The following is a 20,564-nucleotide window of genomic DNA, read 5'->3' on the forward strand; positions in this document are numbered from 1 at the left end:
TGATGTCACCTGTACATATACACACTAAACTTCTTGTGTGCATCATTTATAGAATAGTGATCAGTTCTAATATTCTATAAATTTACGTGTGCAATTAGTGTGAAAATTTAGGTGCTATGTTATAGAATGAAGGTGTCAGTGCTTTTAAATGCCAACAAAGCATGTAAAAAAAACCAGAGCCAAGCTGGACACAGCAGGAACTTATCCTGGTTAATAATGAAAGTTTATTGTTCTGATTTCAGTACAATAACCTACAAGATACATACAATATAAAATGGGGAACTTCACATAAACAATGGAGTAACAGGTGTTTCATAACCCAATCGAATTTATGAAACTGTCTGCCATTTCACCCCATATTCCTCTACAATCAGCAAAAAACAGTACACCCCACCCCACCCCACCCAAAAAAAACCCTCCCCATAAAAAGAAACATTTCACTTTGATGAGTTGTGCCTCTTAGGAAGAAAAATCAACTCTTAACATTCTAAGAAAATCACCGAAACAAATGCAAGAACTATAAACAAGCCAGCACGATGAGCTCAGGAAGGACATCACTCCTGCTTCAGACTTCGTTAAAGCAGATTGCCTGTAAAGGGGAGAAAAGAGATTAGAGAGGAAAAGAACACAAAAAGCGCTACGGCACATAGTAGCAGCACTAGAGCTGAAGACTGAATCCTGGATGAGGAAGTACAAACACCCTCACTACACAGCCAAGCTGCTGAGAAATGGGAACTAAACGCTTTCTAAAAACATCCTCCAAGAAAACTCTTTTGATGATTCCACCTCTGTAATAAAAGAAATGCACTCACCTCAGAAACACCAAGATACCACAAATATCTACAAATTAAATATATTTGGTGCGGTTGAGGGCTCTTTCAGCCAAGTGACCACTTTCATCAGTGATCTTTTCCCAGTCCGTTTGTCCAACAACAAAACCAATGGCTCTCTTTCGATCAGCATCTTTTTTTTCCTCTAGATCTGCCCATCGCACCTATGAAAAGAGGAATGCCCATCAGGAAAAATAACACGATTGGAACTACTAACAGCCAAAAAAAACTAAAGTCATTACAGTTCAAGTACCTTGGCTGTGCCTATTAGATGCAGGAGGAAAGCAGATATTAGTCCAAACAGATGGGTCACATCATCATCACAGTCTCAGATGGAGAAAAAAGTAAGCAAAGTTTGATAAGCTGCCAGAACTTTCGACAGTAGCAGTATTCCACATTTGCATGATTTCCTGCATTTGTGTTGTCACATAGGGTCACCTTGGTCTGGTTCAATATTAAAGCAGGTGTACAGAGGGATCATTCAAAAGTGAAGGTTCTAGACTTCATAAAAGCTATGTTGAGATGGGGGCATTTCCTCAAGGAGTTGTTAGCTGGATGGCAAGACATCTGGGAGTGGAAGGAAAAGCAGTGGGCAAGGCTGAAAGGCGCTATTTCAAAGGAAGTAACAGAAAAAGAAAACCACTTTGGTTCTCAGAAGTAGTAGTTGAAAAAGGTAAGGTAATGGAAGATTAGGTTTCGACCTTCGATATTCTTCTCTCTCTTAGTCCTTGTAGCATTCCATACGCTAATTGTTCAATCCCAACCTTCAATCCGGGAGTTGCAGAAATCCAACACTTTTCTGAGCACATGCTCTACCCCCATAGACTGAGAGCTAAACACATATCCAGTTGAGTTCCAAAGCCAAGTAACATATCTGAACAAATCCATGACAAAGGGGTACGGGGGAAGATTCCCAGCAACACAAAAATTCTGAACTGGTCTGCTCTGCAAAACAAGAAACAAGTAATAAACATGCACGAAGACAATCCAGCCAAACATTGAGGACCAATGCACAACTAACTTGCTATGTGCAACGAGCACGCACATGAGACAGTTTTCAGCAAAACATACTCACAAGATCCATCAACTGGCTGGAAAGACTTCAAGCCTGCAAGGAGAATAATCGAGGCAGAAAAAAGCAGGCTATTCAACAACTGAGTGCAAACAGAGAGAGCAAGTCGTATGGAATCATCCAGGGACTACCAGAAAGATCATCGAAGGTAGAAAACTAATCTTCCATTCTGTTACATCCCTTCCGGATTCCATACGCTAGGTGACATACCAAAGCCACATTAGCTAGGGAGGGATAGAAGAGCCTTCCCTCAACACTGAAGTCTCAAAAGCGGCATTAAAATGAGCTGCCACACCCTCTCAGTAAAACCAGGTAAAAGTATGAAAAGACCAAGGAGCCGCTCTGCAAATTTCATCAAGATTGAATCACACGAGACTTTACCCACAACGCAGCCACATTTCCAGTCAAGTGAGTTTTAAGTGAAATCTGCAGCTGCTAGCTGCAGGCAATGGAAGTCGTGGAAATGGCCATTTGAATCCATCGAGCGATCGAGGACTTGGATGCTGACCAACCACAGCGAGGCACAGCAGTCAGGTTAAAAAAAGTGATCAGACAGTCTAAAAGCATTAGTCCTCTCCAAATAGTGGAACAAGACTCTCTGGACATCCAACTTGCGTAAGATCTGATCCTTGCACTCCAAACCGGTGGAAGGAAATGCAGGCAAACAAACCTCCTGGTTGACATGGAAGGTTGATTCCACCTTCGGCAGAAAAGAAGGTACATTACAGAGGATAACTCCTGCGTTCTTAATACGGAGAAAGGGTTTCCTGCATGAAGAGCCTGAAGCTCTGACATACACTGTGCCGAGACTATGGCAACCAAAAATACAGTCTTGATCATCAGATCCAGAAGAAAAGCATCCTTCAGTGGTTTGAATGGAGTCTCTCCAAGGCCCTGCAGAACGATGGTAAGATTCCACGAAGGATGCAAGGGAGGATACAAACGAAGTGTCCCTCTTGTAAACCTGGCACATTTGGATGAGCAGGAAGCGAATTAGCGCCTCTGTGTGCTCTAAAACACAGTTCAACCGCCGGTCCGCAGAAAATTTCTGCCGGTCTGCGCAGGGCCGGCGAGATCAAGTCGGCAGTTAAATTTCCTGCCGATTGCGGTTCCTGCCGATTAATGTTCCTCCCAGCCTCAGGCAATCAAGATAGGCTGCCAACGTCGGGGCCTTCCCTCTGTGAGTCTTGCCTGTTCGGAAACAGGAAGTTGAAACAAAATAGGCGGGACTCAGAGAGTGAAGGTCCCGACGTCGGCAGCGTGTCTTGATCGCCACCCCTGCAGAGTTGCTGAAGAGGGCCGCGGAGAAGTTGCGATTAGACCGGAGAGAGCTTCAGATTCAGGTGCAGGTGGAGGGAGATGGTCAGCGTGTGCGAACAAGATCCTGGGGAGCCTTCATAGTGACTTCCTCCCTTCCCACCAGCTCTCCTACTTGCCAGGGCAGTGATTTACCGGCAACTTCCTGCAGGCAAGTACCGAGAGCTGCTGGAAGGGGAGGAAGCCACTGTAGGAGGCTGGGAAGGTGCTGGAAAAGGGAGAGCTGTTACTGGACTTGAAGGGAATTAGAAGCAGAGATGCTGCTGGGAGGGGAGGAGGGAAAGAGATGGGAAGAGAGTTAATGTTGGATAGAGGGAGGAGGGAAGGGAGAAGAAGGAGAGATGCTGCTGGAAGGGGAGGAGGGAAAGGTATGGGAAGAGAGTTAATGTTGGATAGAGGGAGGAGGGAAGGGAGAAGGAAAAAAAGGAAAGAGGGTAGGGAGAAAGAAAAAGGAAGGAAACAGCTGGCAGGGAGATTACAGGAGGGGAAGGGGGTCAGGGTGGAATGGAGAGATCAGATGAGAGAAAGGGGAGAGAGAGGAATGAGAAAGTAGAGAGACATTGATGCTGGAAAGGGGGTCAGCAGAGAAATGAGAGAGGGATAAAGATGCTAGATCTGGTGTAGGAGAGATAAAAATGAAGAAGGCAGTGAAGCTGGAATGAATGATGTAAAAAGGAGAGAGGAGGATGGACAAGGAAGAGGGGCATAGAAGGAAGTCAGATACATATGGAAGGGGGAGAGGGCAGACATTGGATGGAACAGGCAGATGCTGGAAGGAAAAGAGTGAAAAGAAGATGAAAGCAGAAACCAGAGACAACAAAAGGTAGAAAAAAATAATTTTATTTCTATTTTGTCATTAGAATATATCAGATTTGAATTATATATCCTGCTAGAGACATAACTGGGGACTGCAGTATTCTGTTAGCATGATATTTCTATGTAGCATTCTATAATAACTTGGCTTGTTCAGTTTTCTTGATAGTAGAGGGGATATATGTGAAGGGGAGGGGAGACAGGGGTTTTGTTGGTCCGTGCTCTGTATATTTGTATTTATAAAATCACAATTGTTCAGAATATTGTTTCTTTTTATACTTTAATAAAATACGTTCAATATAAAATCATAATTGCGGCTTGTGCAGATGGGATCAGATGGTTTGCACGCGGAGATGGGGCGTAAATGGGGTTTTTAAATTTTAGTCCTAGTAGTTTGCCGGTCCACAAAATAATTATTTTATTTCTGCCGGTCCACGGGTGTAAAAAGGTTGAAGAACACTGCTCTAAAACATGAAAGGCCTGCAACCTGAACTTTAAGGTATGCCACTGCTAAACCTTTTTCTAGGCCCTTTTGAAGAAAAGCTAGGACCATCGAAAGGGAAGACCTCTCAAGCTCTACCTGATCTTTAGCACACCACGGTTGGAAAGCTTTCCAGGCTTTGGCATAGTAGAGAACTTTTATGAGCGCAAGAGAGTTAAAATAACTATATCCGAATAACCGTGCTTCATCAAGGTTGAGCAATCAAAAGCCATGCCTAAGACCAAAGCGCCATGGGTTCTCCATGGGCACTGGCCCGACTGAAAAGAGATCAATGAAGAGGGAGCCAGAGTATCCCATCCTGTTGAAGTCAGACGAGATCCGCATAGCATGGGTGAGGAGGCCAGCCCAGAGCTACTAGAATTACCAGGCCGGGATGCGTTGCTATCTGGCAGTTGACCCGACTTACCAGAGGCCACGGAGGGAACACATACAGGAGCTCGTGAGCCGGCCAGGGCCGAATCAAGGCGTCCAGCCCTAGGATTCCGCAGTGTTTGTTGACTGAAAAAGCGCCTGGCCTTCGAGTTCTCTGCTGAAGACATCAAGTCCATCTGGGGCTAACTCCAGCGCTGTACGATCAGACAAAATGCCTTTTGTGAGAGGATCATTCTCCCGGGCACAGGAGCTGTCAGCTGAAAAATTCTGCCTGAACATTGTTGACTCCGGCTACATGGGCCGCTGAGAGAGACAGAAGATGTGCTTCTGCCTAGAGAAGCAGCATGCAAGCCTACTGGCCCAAGGGAGCCCCTTTGATGATTTACCAATATGCCAATGCTGTGGTGGTGTTGGAGAATACGCGCACTGCTTTTCCTTCCAGAAGGAGCTGGAGAGCGAGTAGCACCAGCTAAAGAGCCTGAAGCTCCCAACGATTGATTGACCAATGTTTCTGATGAGGAGTCTACTGCCCTTGAATGGAGTGGTCCCCACAATGAGCACCCCAATCCGACATTTTGGCATCCATCATAAGAGTCATCTACTCTGAAATCCCAAGAAGCCTGCCCTGAAGCCAACAGCTGAAGCTGCTTTGATCTGGCTCTGTCAGGGGAGCGGCCTCTAAAAGGGATGACGCTGCGGAGACCACAGAGAGATGGAGAGGACTCTTGTAAAGGGCTCATGTGTGCTCTGGCCCTGGGGACTGCCTCCAAGGAGGCTGCCATTTACCCCAGAATCTGCAGATGATGCCAGGCTGTGGTAGCTGGACGGTCCAGGAGATATCTGATCTATTGCTGAAGTTTTTGTCAGTGTGCCTCGGGAGAAACACACGACTCTGTCTGTCAAAGAGAAGGCCCAAATACTCCAGGGACTGGGAGGGCGTCAGTCGGCTCTTCCTGAAGTTGTCAACGCCTGCAACACAGACACCACCGTCTCTGGGAGGAAGAACCCAGACTACACCTGTGGAATGAAAATTACTACGATCCCTTCCCGACATCCAGCGAAACTTGTTCACAGGGAGAGACTTAGAGTGGCGCTTGGCCACACTGGTGATAAGGTCATCTAGACCTTGACCAAAAAGAAGCTGGCTCTTGAAAGAAAGTCCAAAGACAGAACCACTGGACACTGGACAAGCAGAAACTTTACTAAGAACTAAAAAAGAGCAGAAAAGGTGTCTGTCACATAATCCACAGCATCCAATCCAGCGGAGGATAGGCATATATCTCCCCAGAGGACGCACTGCGCAATCTGGCATGACAGGCTCATGCCGTAAAGGAAGCGGTCGCTACCGCTTTGATACCTAGACACCACTTCTAAAGGTTTTTCAACATAATGTCAATCCTGCGATCTTGAGAGTCCTGAAGCTGCATTCCCTCATCCCTAAGGAGGACTGTGCACTGGATAACCTAGCCACGGTGGAATCCACCTTAGGCTTTTCAAAAACCTGCTGAAAATCAGGAATCAGGGGATAGAGCTTTCTGGGGGTATTCCACTGTTCTGTAGCCAGACCAAGGAGCTATGGATGGGATGGAAAAAAGGTGGAAGATGGAGAATCCAATTTAAGCTCTTTTAGAACATCAGCAATAAAAAGATGGACAGAACCACACTTAAAAGGTCTATGGATAGAAGTATTAGCACCCAAATCCGGACACTAAGGGTGGGCGAGGTGACTAATCCTGGTAAGGGTACCAGCTGGATCCAATATAGAAGTAGTGTCAGAAGACAAAAGAGACATAATATCTGACAAGCTACTATTGCATTCGAGGTCTGCCACTGTTGGTTGAGAGGGCTCCCGAATAGGAAGCTCTGCTACCAGCACCACAGGCTGAGAAAGACCCGACGCACCCGCCAGCTGCATCAAACAAGCAGGATCTGAACAATATGCTCTTCAGAGAAAACAAATAAAATCCAGTGAAAAGTCACATCCCGCAGGCTGACTCCATAGATCCACCAGATTTTTTCTGTGAAGCAGCAGTCTGGCACCGCCAGGACTGTGTCCTTTCCTCCGACAGGGGACCACCTTTTGGTGGTCTCAAGGCACTGAAGCCACCGAAAAGCGAACTTTAAGCGAAAAAAACCAAGAAAAGAAGCAGAGCAACTGCAAAAGACTTCTGCACGGATTGTTTGCAGAAATTGTAACTGAGTATGTTTCTAGCTCTCAGTCTAAGGGGGAAGAGATTGTGCTCAGAAAAGTGCTGGATTTCTGCAACCCTTGGATTGCAGGTTAGGAATGAACACCTAGCATATGAAATCTGGAATGGATGTAACAGAAAAGAGATTAGCCTTCAGAAAAGTGCTGGATTTCTGCAACCCTTGGATTGCAGGTTAGGAATGAACACCTAGCATATGAAATCTGGAATGGATGTAACAGAAAAGAGATTAGCCTTCAGAAAAGTGCTGGATTTCTGCAACCCTTGGATTGCAGGTTAGGAATGAACACCTAGCATATGAAATCTGGAATGGATATAACAGAAAAGAGATTAGCCTTCATAAACTTCAAGAGATCACAGAAAGATGAAGACAGGCAACAACACTCAGTAAAGCAGAGAGAAGCAAAGATGCAAATGGAGAAAAAGTAGCAAATACAGCAGAATGGGGGGAACAACACTTTTTTTTTTTTTTAATAAATATGCAAGTGATAGGGAAATTAATAGGATTCTAAGACTTAGAGGGAACATTAAGTAGAAGCTGGTAAAGATAAAGCTGAACTGATTAATAAACATGTCTGTCCTGTTATGTTCATGAGGAGCTCACTAAACTAAAGGTGAACAGAACAACGAGGCTGGATAGCATACTACTGATGAAGATGACTTTTGCAATGCTTTTATAGAGTTGGGACATGTCCTGGAGGACTGGAGAAGGATGAATGTAACCAGTATCTAAATAGAATTTGAGCTAGTCTTGCTCTAGATAGGGACAAAAGATTGTAGGGGTGTACTCGGTGTATTACCTTTTGTGCAACGGAGGCCTATGAACCAAACTGTCATGGCTGCCTGCCTGTTTCCTGCATCTACATATGGACTGCCAATAACAAGGACACTGATATACCAAGTAGCATTTGCACTTCCGTCTCTGAGTGTGAAGTTGCTAACAAGAAAGATTTACTCTGAAAAAAATATGGAGATAAAACTTCTGGGCCTCCTTAGTCTATGCTGGCACTCCCAAGGAGGGTGTCTGAAACATGTACCAGATTGTTCTCCAGGTCTGCTTTCAGTGTCCTAGACAGGAGGAATGTGTGATCTGATTGGGCCAAGACAGTCACCTGAGAACAATGGACCAAAGTCTGGGATCAGATTCTGTGTGAACAAAGATAGAAAAGGGTTTTGGCATGAAATGAGAGCAGACACATATTTGTAAATAGACTATCTCTTCATGCCATTCAAGATCCGAGCATTTCTGTATACTGCAGTACAGAGAAGGGCAAGCTGATAATTAGAGCTTATAACGTTGGTGTTGGCTGGGGTCTGGGACTTATCTCTACACTAACTAGATGTTATTTGGTTATCTTGCTAGGCATTCAGCGTGAGCCAAAATGACAGAATCCCATCATTCTTCCAGAAGATTGCTACAATAATAATAATAATAATTTATTTCTTATATACCGCCAAAGCCATAGTAGTTCGAGGCGGTTTACAACGAAGAAGGACTGGACAATCAGCGAAATGTTACATTGGTACAATCAGAGAAACTAGGTACCGGAGAAAATGGTACAATCAGAGAAAATTGGAGCAATCAGGAAAATGGTACAATCAGCGAAAATGGTACAATCGGCGAACGATGGAGCAATCAGAGAAGGTACAATCAGAGTAAAAAAGTACAGTAAAGAAGATCAAGACAATCTGCATAAGGCTAAATCTAAGAATGTAGGTATAACAAAGGGGTACAGACAGTAGATATGGGCATTTAGGTAAAAACAGAGAGGGTACAATCAGCAGATGTAGATGCAGTTTAATGGGGTGCAGGACATGGTGAGATAAAAGGGGCCATGGGTAGGGCATAGAGGTCTTAGGTTGTAAATCTGGTAAATAGATTAGTTTTTAGTAGTTTCCTGAAGGTTAGGTAGGATGAGGCGCGTGGGATGATGTGGGCCAGCCAGTTATTGAGCTGACCTGCTTGGAAGGCAAGAGTTCTATTTAGATATCTTTTGTAATGGCAGGCCTTTAGAGTAGGATAGCTAAACAGGTGGGTTCTGCGTGGACATGGACATGGTGAGATCCTAGCTACCATACTTCTGATGGTGTTTTTTTCTCATAGGCATGGTTTACTAGATGAAAATATTTGTCTGTCAGTATTCTTTTCTCAGGAATTGTTTTAGTAGTGTGTGGCGCAGTGGTTGGAGCTGCAGCCTCAGCACCCTGGGGTTGTGGGTTCAAACCCCGTGCTGCTCCTTGTGACCCTGGGCAAGTCAGTCAGACCTCCCTAGCTCCAGGTACGTTAGATAGATTGTGAGCCCACCGGGACAGACAGGGAAAATGCTTGAGTACCTGATTGTAAAACCGCTTAGATAACATTGATAGGTGGTATATAAAAACCTAATAAACTTGATATCTATTTTTATGTAATGCATTACTATATCTTTTGTGTAATCTGAGTAGTATTTATTTTGAGTGCTTGTGTGCCATTTCACTAATTATTTATAATTCTTAAATAATAAATAAAAAGAGATTATATACTTACCCTAGTAAGCTCTTTTCCAGTAGATAGGTGAGACATTCTAGATAGATGGGTAATATTCTTATAGCCGTGTGCATCTGCAGAAAGAATCTACTCTGGATTTTCCCTCTTGCCTCTGCTGTACTTCACTGGGCTCCTTAGCTCCACCTACAGTTAGTACCCAAGCACTGAAAGCCACCCAATACACATTTTACACTGTAGCAACAGGCTTAGAAACAAACTGTTCCGCTCAAGATGTAAATCAAAAAGTAAGGGCAACTGCCAATAAAGGCTTCAAAGAAGCACACAACTATTCCCATATAAAATGGAAATCTATATACAAAATGGTTCCCAGCCCCCAAGGGCTGACAGACTTTCAAGAATCAGTTGGAAGGCAGGCACAGGAAGGACTGGGTGGGAATCTAGAATGTCTCACTTATCTACTGGAAACGAGTTTACCAGGGTAAGTATACAATCTCTTTTTCCAGTGCAATAGGGTGAGACATTCTAGACAGATGGGATGTACAAAAGCAGTCCCAAAAAGCTAGGGCGGGCTTGCTGCACTGGCCTTTAAGTCTGAGGACCCAAAGGCCGTCCTGTCTTGAAGCCAGATCTACTCTGTAAAACTTGGCAAACGTGTGAAGAGAAGACCACTTTGCCGCCATGCAAATCTTGAGCTTCGGCCCACGAAAAAAGCTATACTCCTAGTAGAATGCACCTTGACGGACAAAGGGAACTGCTTCCCAGAAACAATGTAAGCTGATGAAATGGTTCTACAGATCCATCTGGAAATCGTGGTCAGAGAGACGAAATTCATTAGTGACTTCCAGATAATGCAGAAGTACTCTGGGCACATCTAGCTTCTTCAACAGGCAATCTTGTGTCCTGGAACCAGTAGGCTGAAAAATAGGCAAACACACATCCTGATTAACATGGAAAGCCGAAACCACTTTCGGCAGGAAGGAAGGAACCGTATGCAGGGAAATACCAATTTCTGAGATGAGGAGGAATGGTTTTCTACAAGAAAGAGTCTGGAGTATCGATACATCTCACGCCGAAGTAATGGCAACCAGAAAAACGGTCTTGAGCATCAAAGTCCAAGAGGGAAGCATCTTGAAGGGGCTCAAAAGGAGTCTCAGTAAGGCTAGACAGCACCAGGTTAAGGTCCAAGGAAGAGAAAGGTTGCTTAACTGGCGGTCTGACATAAAGAGCCCCCTTCAGAAAACTAGTGACATCAGGAAGAGAAGCCAAAGAGGACCAACGCAAGAGAGCCCAGCCATCTGAACTCGAAGAGATGCCGCAATTAAGCCTTTATCTAGGCCAGCCTGAAGATAAGTGAGAATCAGCAAGATCAGAATTGGGCGCACCAATGTTGGAAGGCTATCCATGCCTTAGTGTTAGCAGAAACTGTGGATTACTTTTTAGACTTGAGAAGAGTATCAGTAATCAGAGCAGAATAAGCCTTATGCTCTAAGGTTGCGAGCTTAAGAGCTTTGACGTAAGAGCAAAGTGATCTGGATCCTCCATGGATACTGGACCCTGCATGAGTAGGTCCGGATTGGCACTCAGCCGAAGGCTGCCAACCCTGCGTAGATGCATCAGATCTGTTTACCACGGTCTGCGAGGCCAATCTGGAGCCACCAGAATGACATGGCCCGGATGGATTGCAATCCGCTGAATTGACCCAGCCTATCATCAGTCAAGGAGGAAAGACACACAGGAGAACCTCACGAGACCACAGCTGCAAGAGCATCGAGCCCCTCGCTTCTGGGCTCAGATCTTTGACGAAAAAGTGATCAACTTTCTTTTTTCTTGCTGTGGCATGAGGTCGAAGAGTGACTGACCCCATTGCTGCACTATGGCTTGGAACGCTGCTGCGGACAAAGTCCACTTGCCCGGATCCAGAGTCTGTCTTGAATGTTGTTGACTCCTACTACATGCGCTGCTCTCGGTGTTTGGAGGTGACGTTCTGCCCAAAGAAAAAGAAGGTTGGCTTCCTGAGCCAGAGGAGTGGTTTTGGGCCTTCCCTGGCAATTGATGTAGGCTGCTGCCATTGTATTGTTGGAGAAGACTTTGACCGCTTAGCCCTCCAGAGTTTTCTGCAATTGCATCAGAGCTAGTCGAATGGCTTTGAGCTCCAACTGATTGATTAATTATTTCTGCTGAGAGGGCATCCAACATCCCTGAAACAGGACAACGATTGCAGAGGGCTCCCCAGCCCTGAAGAATGGCATCTGTCATCAATACGACCCAGGAAGCAATTTGCAGTGATACACCTCTGTAGAGCGGCTGAGGAAAACGAAACCAATCCATGCTCGCTCGAGTGTCCAAAATCCAAGGAAGACAAGCCTATAAGAACTTGAAGACAGTCCCATGCCGAAGGAGCCGGCTGCCCTAGAAGGGAAGAAATCTGGGCACACAGATTCTGCCTGTGGGCTTCTGGGAGATAGACTCAGCCTGAAGCCGTGTCAAAGAGAACGTTCAGATATTCCAGTGACTGTTTGAGCATCAAATTGCTCTTTCTGAAGTTGACAATCCATCCCAGGTCCTTCAGCACCTAGAGCACCTGCTAAACCGTGCACCATCCCTCAGACAATCAGGAAGCTCTGATCAGTCAGTTGTCTAAGAAAGGGTGAACCTGGAGACCCATTTTCCGACCACTATCACCTTGGTGAAGGTCCGGGGCGCTGTAGCCAGCCCAAAAGGCAGAGCTGAGAATTGGTAATGCTGTTCCAGAACATGAAACTGCAAAAATTTGCAGTTGGCCAGAAATACAGAAATGTGTAAGTACGCCTCCGTGAGATCCAGAGAGGCAAGAAACTCTCCAGGGGCCACTACAGCAATGATTGAATGCATGGTCTCCATGCAAAAGTGTTGAACTTTGAGAGTCGCAGTCACATGCTAAAGATCCAGAATAGGCCTTCAAACTTCAGAGCCTTTCTTAGGCACAATAAAGTATATAAAGTATCTGCTGGAGCCTAGTGTTCAAGTGACACCGCCTCTATAGCTTGAATATCTAGCAAGCGCTGAACGGTGGCTTGAACCTTGAGCGCTTTGTCCTGGCAACCTGTAGGAGAATCCACAAACCAATCTGTCAGAGGCCAGGCAAATTCCAGCTTGCAGCCTGATAGAATAATGTCCAAGACCCACTGGTCGGATGTAATGTGAGTCCAGATGGGAATAAATGCAGAGCCTGCCCCCTATCTGAAGAGGGGCATCTCTCAGCCTGGCATCATTGTGCCTTTTAGGCAAGAGGGTGCAGAACAGGAGGTAGAGGGCTGTGGATGCCTGTAGCCAGCATACTAGCGACAGGAGCCCTGTGAATATCTCTGTGACATGGCACTTGCAAACAGTCGGGATTGCTGGGAACCATGAAAATTGGAGCGACCAGAACCTCGAGAGATCCTGGGTCTGCTATCAGACAGAGTTTTAGGGCGACGATCCATCACAAAATCCATGCGATCATTCAGACCTTTGCCAAAAAATAATTGCCTCTTAAAGGGTAGTCTAGCCAAAGTAGCCTTGGAAGTGGAATCACCAACCCAGAGCATTCTGCAGACAGAGCTGGAGTACACCGACACCTTTGCCAAAACTTGCATAAAGTCATACAATGCATCAGCAATATAATCTGTCTTTGCCAAAAGAAGTTGAGGAAGAGAATCCACTGCCTCACTCTCCAGTGTGTGCAGTCGAGAGAGACAGGCGTGTGTGATAAAGGATGTTACCGAAGCAGCTTTGATGCCTAAAGCAGTTGCATCAAAGAGTTTCTGGAGGACCACATCCACATGGCGGTCCTGCATATCTTTTAGCACCACACCACCTTCACTGGGTAGAGATGTGCATTTAGTCACTTGTGTAACCAAAGAATGCACCCTGGGCTGACCCAAAAGCTGTTGACACTCCTGTGTCAGAGGATACAAGCATGACATAGCTCCAGAAATTTTAAGAGCACCCTCAGGAGAATCAAATTGCTCAGAGACCAGAACGTTCATATCAAGATACCAAGGAAAGGAAGCAGACTGCGAGTGCACATCAAAAGTAACGAGGAAGAGTGAATAGAACTGGCTGAGTGACCAAATTCAACTGCAAAGATTCAGAAATAAGGTCCGGCAAAGCTGCAGATGTAAATAAGTGCAGGACCGTAGGATCATCTCCAGGATCCAAGACCCCAGAGGGATCCACAGATCCAGTACATAGTTCCTGATCTACTGCCCCAGAAAGCCCTGCAAACAAGGGGTCAGCAAGCAAAACATCCACCATCAAGGTACCCCACATCAGGGTCAAGCAGCAGCAGGCTAAGGCAAAGACATGTCCAAAGGAACTAAGAGATGCCGCAGAAGCAGACTGGGACTACTCAAGGGGAGAACGCCTGTTCCGAGACCAAAAAAACATCATAATGTCTGAAAAAGTGTACGGCTCCTGGGGGATAGAGCCACCCTTAAAGGACTTAAATTTGCTTTTCTTAGCCTATGGATGGTCTGCAACCAGGTGGACAGAACAGCCATACCGAGTCCCAAAAGCAAAGAAGGCCCCTCCCAGGCTAGCTAAGTGTTTGGTCACCTGTTTCAGCAGGGAAGAGGCTAAGCTGGATGCTGCCACCTCCCCCGGCTGTGCCACATGACATGTGGTGCAACTATGCTTTACAATTGTTAAATTTGTGCAATCCTAGCAAGAATCCACATGAGAAGAACCTAAGAGCTCCAGCCCAACATGTTTCTAGGCAAAATTTTTAGTTTTGGAGAAGCAGGGAGCTTTAGAAAAAAAAGATCACTAAAAATCCAAGATGGCCACCTTTAAGAAATTTGCTCCAAAATTGATATTTTTCACACTTTCCAAACTAAAAAACCACCGGCTATTTTATGATTTTTCATGAGGGGGAACACAGGGGAGTGTGTGGTGCAGTGGATTGAGCTACAGTGTCAGCACCCAGGGGTTGTGGGTTCAAACCCCGTGCTGCTCCTTGTGACCCTGGGCAAGTCACTCAGTCCTCCATAGCCCCCAGGTACATTAGATAGATTGTGAGCCTACCAGGACAGATAGGGAAAATGCTTGAGTACCTGATTGTAAAACCACTTAATCTACTGTAGGGGTGTTTAATTTTTAAAAGGGAGACTATAATAAAATGAGGAAAATGGTTAAAAAGAAGTAAAAAGGATCAGTTGCAAAGGTTAGGACTGTAAACCAGGCATGGATGCTATTTAAAAATACCGTTGTGGAAGCACAGACCAGATGTATTCCATGTATCAGCAAAAGTGGAAAAAAGATGAAACGAGAGCCAGTGTGGTTAAAAGGTGAAGTGACAAAGGCTATTAGAGCCAAAAAAAATCCTTTAAAGAATGGAAAAAGGATCCGAATGAAGAAAATAAGAAGAAATACAAGCACTGGCAAGTTAGATGCAAAGCATTGATAAAGACAGTTAAGAAAGAATATGAAGAGAAACTTGCAAAAGAGGCAAAAACTCATAGTAATTTTTTAAAGGTACATCAGAAGCAGAAAACTTGTGAGGGAATCTGTGGGACCATTGGATGATCAAGGGGCGCTCAGGGAGACTAAGGCCACAGTGGAAAGACTGAATTAATTCTTTGCTTCGGTCTTTAAGGAAGAAGATGTAAGAGATCTACCTGAACCGGAAATGGTTTTCAAGGGTGATGATGCGAAGGAACTGAAAAAAATCTCGGTGAATCTGGAAGATGTACTAAGGCAAATCAACATGTTAAAAAGTGATAAATCGCCAGGACCGGATGGTATACATCCCAGGAAATTAAAAGAACTCAAAAATGAAATTGCTGACCTGCTGTTAGTGATCTGTAACCTGTTGCTAAAATCATCTGTAGTACCTGAAGATTGGAGGGTGGCTAATGTTACGCAGATTTTTAAAAAGGGGTCCAAGGGAGATCTGGGAAACTACAGACTGTTAAGCCTCACTTCAGTGCTGGGCAAAATGGTAGAAATGATTCTAAAAAATAAAATTGTGGAACACTTAGAAAAACATGATTTAATGAGATGGAGTCAGTATGGGTTCAGCAGAGGGAGATCTTGCTGGTTGATATAGTATATCTAGATTTTCAGAAACAAAGTGATGCACATGGGAAAAATAATCTGAATCAAAGTTACCGGATGCTAGGGTCCACCTTGAGGATTAGCGCCAAAGAAAAGGATCTCAGTGTCACTGTAGAAAAAACGATGAAATCTTCCGCCCAATGTGTGGCGGCAGCCTAAAAAGCAAATAGGATGCTAGGAATTATTAAAAAAGGGATGGTTAACAAGACTAAGAATGTTATTATGTCCCTGTATCGCTCCATGGTGCGACCTCATTAGGAGTATTGCATTCAATTCTTGTCTCCTTATCTTAAGAAAGATATAGTGACGCTAGAAAAGGTTAAAAGAAGAGCGACCAAGATGGTAAAGGGGATGGAACTCCTCTTGTATGAGGAAAGACTAAAACAGTTTGGGCTCTTCAGCTTGAAAAAGAGATGGCTGAGGGGAGATAAAATTGAAGTCTTCAAAATCCTGAGTGGAGTAGAACGGGTACAAGTGGATCGATTTTTCATTCCGTCAAAAATTATAAAGACTAGGGGACATGGGACACTCGAAGTTACAGGGAAATACTTTTAAAACCAATTGGAGGAAATTTTTTTTCACTCAGAGAATAGTTAAGCTCTGGAATGCATTGCCAGAGGATGTGGTAAGAGCAGATAGAGTAGCTGGTTTTAAGAAAGGTTTGGACAAGTTCCTGGAGGAAAAGTCCATAGTGTGTTATAAAGACACGGGGAAAGCCACTGCTTCCCCTGTATCAGTAGCATAGAATATTACTACACCTTGGATTTTGGCCAGGTGCTAGTGACCTGGATTGGCCACCGTGAGAACGGACTACTGGGCTTGATGGACCATTGGTCTGACCTAATAAGGTTACTCTTATGTTCTTGCCAGGCTGTATCTAAAAACCTAAAACTTGAAACATGCAGAAAACACTTCAAATCCCACTTTTTCAACCTACCCCAATTCACCTCAGAGGCTGACAGCCTGTACTCACTGTGACCTGTCTGAAAATCTGTGATCTAGTCTGCCTCAATTCTCTCACAATAGAAACATAGAAACATAGCTGGTTGAAAATTTAACTGCCTCAATGCTGAGCATTCTTCTGCAAAGCTGATCTTCGTGCTGCCAGTCAGACCCTATGCCTGACTGTACCTCCGCCCCTGCGGACCAACTGATGCGCACCAGGATGGGTGGAGGTGAGAAGATGCAGCTGGCAACCTATGAGACACCGCCTTGTCTCCTAAGGGTGCTCAACAGCCTGCATTTGACCCCTGCTTAACAGTAGGTGAGACCAGTTCAGGGATGGCCCTGAGCTCCAGAGAAAACTATGTAGGCTGGCTAACAGGTACCCAGTGGGATTGGGCTGTCAGTTACAGACCAAAGTTTGTGTGTTCTCAAAGCAGGCAGAGATGAAAAAATGCTTCAAGCACCAGAATCCCCGAAAAGGGGATGATAAAATACACCGAATAAAATAATAAAATGGGGAGATCAGAACAAACATTCCAGCAGCTATGAGTGCAGAAGGAAAGAACTATAGGTGGAGATAAGGAGACCAGAGAAGTACAGCAGAGGCAAGAGAAAAAATCCAGAGTGGATTCCTTCTGCAGATGCATGCAACTATGGGGATATTACCCATCTGTCTAGAATGTCTCACCTATTGCAATGGAATACATATTCCACATTTGTATTGTTTCATTGGGTACTACTGTGATAAGCCTTTGGTTTTATGATTACTGTTGGACCACTCCCCTAGACACATACGAATCCAGAAGAGTGCTATTATCAGGGGAATTTCTGCCTTAGGTAAAGTATTTCTAGGTTCAGCGATTGTGACCACCCTTTTTTTTGCTACAGTCCCTCTCCACAAAACTGGAAGAATGTTGAAAACTACAGGTCAGTCCATGTGATCTCTATGACAACTAATGGAAATGCTTTTAAAACAGAGAAGGAGAAATTTGGTTCTTACCTGCTAATTTTATTTCTTTTAGTCTCTCCAGACCGCCACAGAAATGGATGGGTTTAAGCTCCTCTGCCAGCAGGTGGAGACTGAAACATTGACTTTTGGCTGTAGTACAAGTGGGCTGTGAAATCCCATCCACAATCAGTCTGATGAATAGCCAAGCAGGGGCTAACTAAGAACTGTGACCTATAAATACACCAACTTCACTCCCAGAAGGAGAATATCAAGCGATTGTCCGTCTTGGATAGGAAAAAACACTGTTGGATACTGATTGGAATAAGAACCTTCCAAAAACATCCCCATAGCTCGCCAGATGAACCAAATGCTGCTGCTCTTATTGAACTCCCCAACAACCCAGACAAAAACATACCGCTGAAAAAATTGTACTCTTCGCGAAAGACACCGAATAAAAACAACAGGGCGCGGTCTGTGCCAGTCTGGAGGGACTAAAAGAAAGAAAATTAGCAGGTAAGAACCTAATTTTTCCTTTTTTAGCATCTCTCCAGACTGACACAGAAACGGATGGGACGTACCAAAGCAACACCCATCATGGATGTGACCCCCGAAGGGCCACCACAAGAACATGCTAACTGAACACCGCGCCCTGACGTGCCTGAGCGTCCACATGATAGTATTGTACAAGGGAATGGAGAAAAGACCAAACTGCAGCTGTACAGATATCCACCAGAGGCACAAGAGAAGACTCTATATTATAAGGTATTAATGGGTTTGACTCCGTCCTACCTGTGTTGTTTTGTTATTCTTCTATGTGTATTGCCAAAGCCTTTTTTGTTTTTCCTCCATCTAAGGGCTGTAGGTACAAAAGATATCATGATACCCTCTCTTTTCAAATTTCTTAATGGGACCGGGATTTCAAGCGGCTTTCATCATCATCCATTTCTTACTTTCATTACAGGAAACAACTTAAGACTTTCTTGTTTATCAAATTTCTTAACTCTTAATACTAACATATTCTTCATGTTGATTTATGTGTCGTAGCTAATCTTTTGTAAACCACATTGAACTTTATGGTAATGGCGGTCTAGAAATAAATTCTTATAGTTATGTTATGCCTGCTCCCGAGTGGAATGAACTTTGAGAAAATCCAGAACAGGCTTCTTTTGAAGAAGCTATGCTAAAGCGATAGCCTCCTTGATTCAGCGTGCAATTGTAGCCTTAGAAGCACCATCCCCTTTACGAAGGCCCACTAAAAGGACAAAAGTCGATCCAACTGACGGAACTCTTGGGTCTGTTGAAGAAAATGCACGAAGGACTCTGTGGACATCCAATCTGCGCAACTTTCTCTGCTCCAAAGAGCCCTCCTGTCTACCTAAAACTGGAAAGACAATGGACTGGTTGACATGAAAAGGTGACACCACCTTCGGCAGAAAAGAGGGAACCGGCCACAGCACGACCCACTCCCTAGAAAACTCCAGGAAGGGAGGCCTTCACGAAAAGGCCTGCAGTTCGGAAATGTGCCTTGCTGACATAATGGCCACCAAGAACACCGCCTTGAGAATAAGGTCCTTCAATGTGCAGGAGCCGAGAGGCTCATAAGGAGGATGAACGAGCACGGAAAGAACCAGATTGAGATCCCAGGCTGGAACCGAAGGATGAACTGGTGGCCGGAGCAATTTCTCTGCTCTCAAGAAGCAAATCACATCCAGAAAAAAGGCCAACCACCTGCCATGCAACAGGCCACAAAAAGAATACAAAGTTGTAACCTAAGGGAGGATCAGGCAAGACCCCGGTCCAGGCCATTCTGCAAGAATTCCAAGATGTGAGGCAAAGATGCGCAGTACACCACTCCGCAAATAGACGTCAAACTTGCACATAAGCCCAAGAGGAGAATCTAAGAGGATGGAGATCACCTTCTCCGAATAATCTTACTTAGGCGTTCCCGTTCAAGAGCCAACCTGTAAGACAAAAAGGACCCAGATTGAACATGGGAATGGGACCTTGAGTCAGAAGGTCTGGCGAGAGGGGCAGTGGAAAAAGATTTGCTATGAGAAGACAAACCAGATCTGCGTAGCACGGGTGCCTGGGCCATTCCAGAGCCATGAGAATCATGTGGCCTGCGTGCCGGGCAATCTGAAGAAGAACTCTGCCCACTGGTGGCCACGGAGGAAAGACATACAACTGGGACTGATTGAGATTCACCCCCTGAACCAGACTGGAAGACTGTAACCACCAGTGCAGACTGTGATGAACTAATCCCTGAAAAGGGACCGGAGAGCGATATTCCCAAAAATAACCAAATGACATGATCATACCTCTTAGTATTTGTAATAACTCTAATGGCATTATTTTACAGCTCATACAAAATACAGCAATCAAACTTATACATAAAGCTAAACTAAGACCGAACATAACAGAATACACCGCCGGAAACACTAAGATAAGTTATAAATATTAAAAAATCCAGTCAGTTAAAGATAATATATTTAATATTTATTAAGAAAATGCATTAAATAATATTTGCCTGACTCGAAGAGGAAGCATAGCGGCTTGTAACTCCATAAAACTTTGATGGCTTTTTGTAACGAGGAGGAGGAGGGTTTCCTTTTTGTTCGGAACTGGACAACTTTCTTGGGAAAGAATAAACTCTACAGGAGAGACGGACTGCACCTAAGCACGACTGGGTCGAGGATGCTGGCACGCAACGTCCAGAGCATCATAGACTTGGCTTTAAACTAAGGAAGGGGGGAAAGTCGACAGTCAATCTGACACATTGGACAAATGTATCAAAAAAGGATACTGAGCAAGGACACTGTACAAGAGAGCATGGACATTGTAAAAGAGGGCATGGGACTGAGTGGGAATTTTTGGAAAAAGGACCTAAGGAAGCAATACACGGCCCTAGGGCCAGGGACATTGAGCAAGGACATTGTAAAAAAAGGGATTGGGGCTGAGTGGGAATTTTTGGGAAAAGGACCTAAGGACGCAATG

At 44.7% G+C, this 20,564-nt stretch overlaps 1 protein-coding gene across 1 annotated transcript in view; it reads right to left on the reverse strand.

Annotated features, from left to right (window-relative positions):
• Positions 1–207: 207 nt before the first annotated feature.
• Positions 208–20,564, reverse strand: part of YLPM1 (YLP motif containing 1) — a 500,153-nt gene continuing 479,796 nt past the window's right edge. Inside the window, 2 exon segments of the mRNA XM_033952197.1 lie at positions 208–589; positions 813–994. Of these exon segments, the coding sequence (XP_033808088.1) occupies positions 848–994 (147 nt within the window). The 3' untranslated portion in view covers positions 208–589; positions 813–847.

The sequence above is a fragment of the Geotrypetes seraphini genome, chromosome 7, assembly GCF_902459505.1.
Source record: "Geotrypetes seraphini chromosome 7, aGeoSer1.1, whole genome shotgun sequence".
NCBI lineage: Eukaryota > Metazoa > Chordata > Amphibia > Gymnophiona > Dermophiidae > Geotrypetes > Geotrypetes seraphini.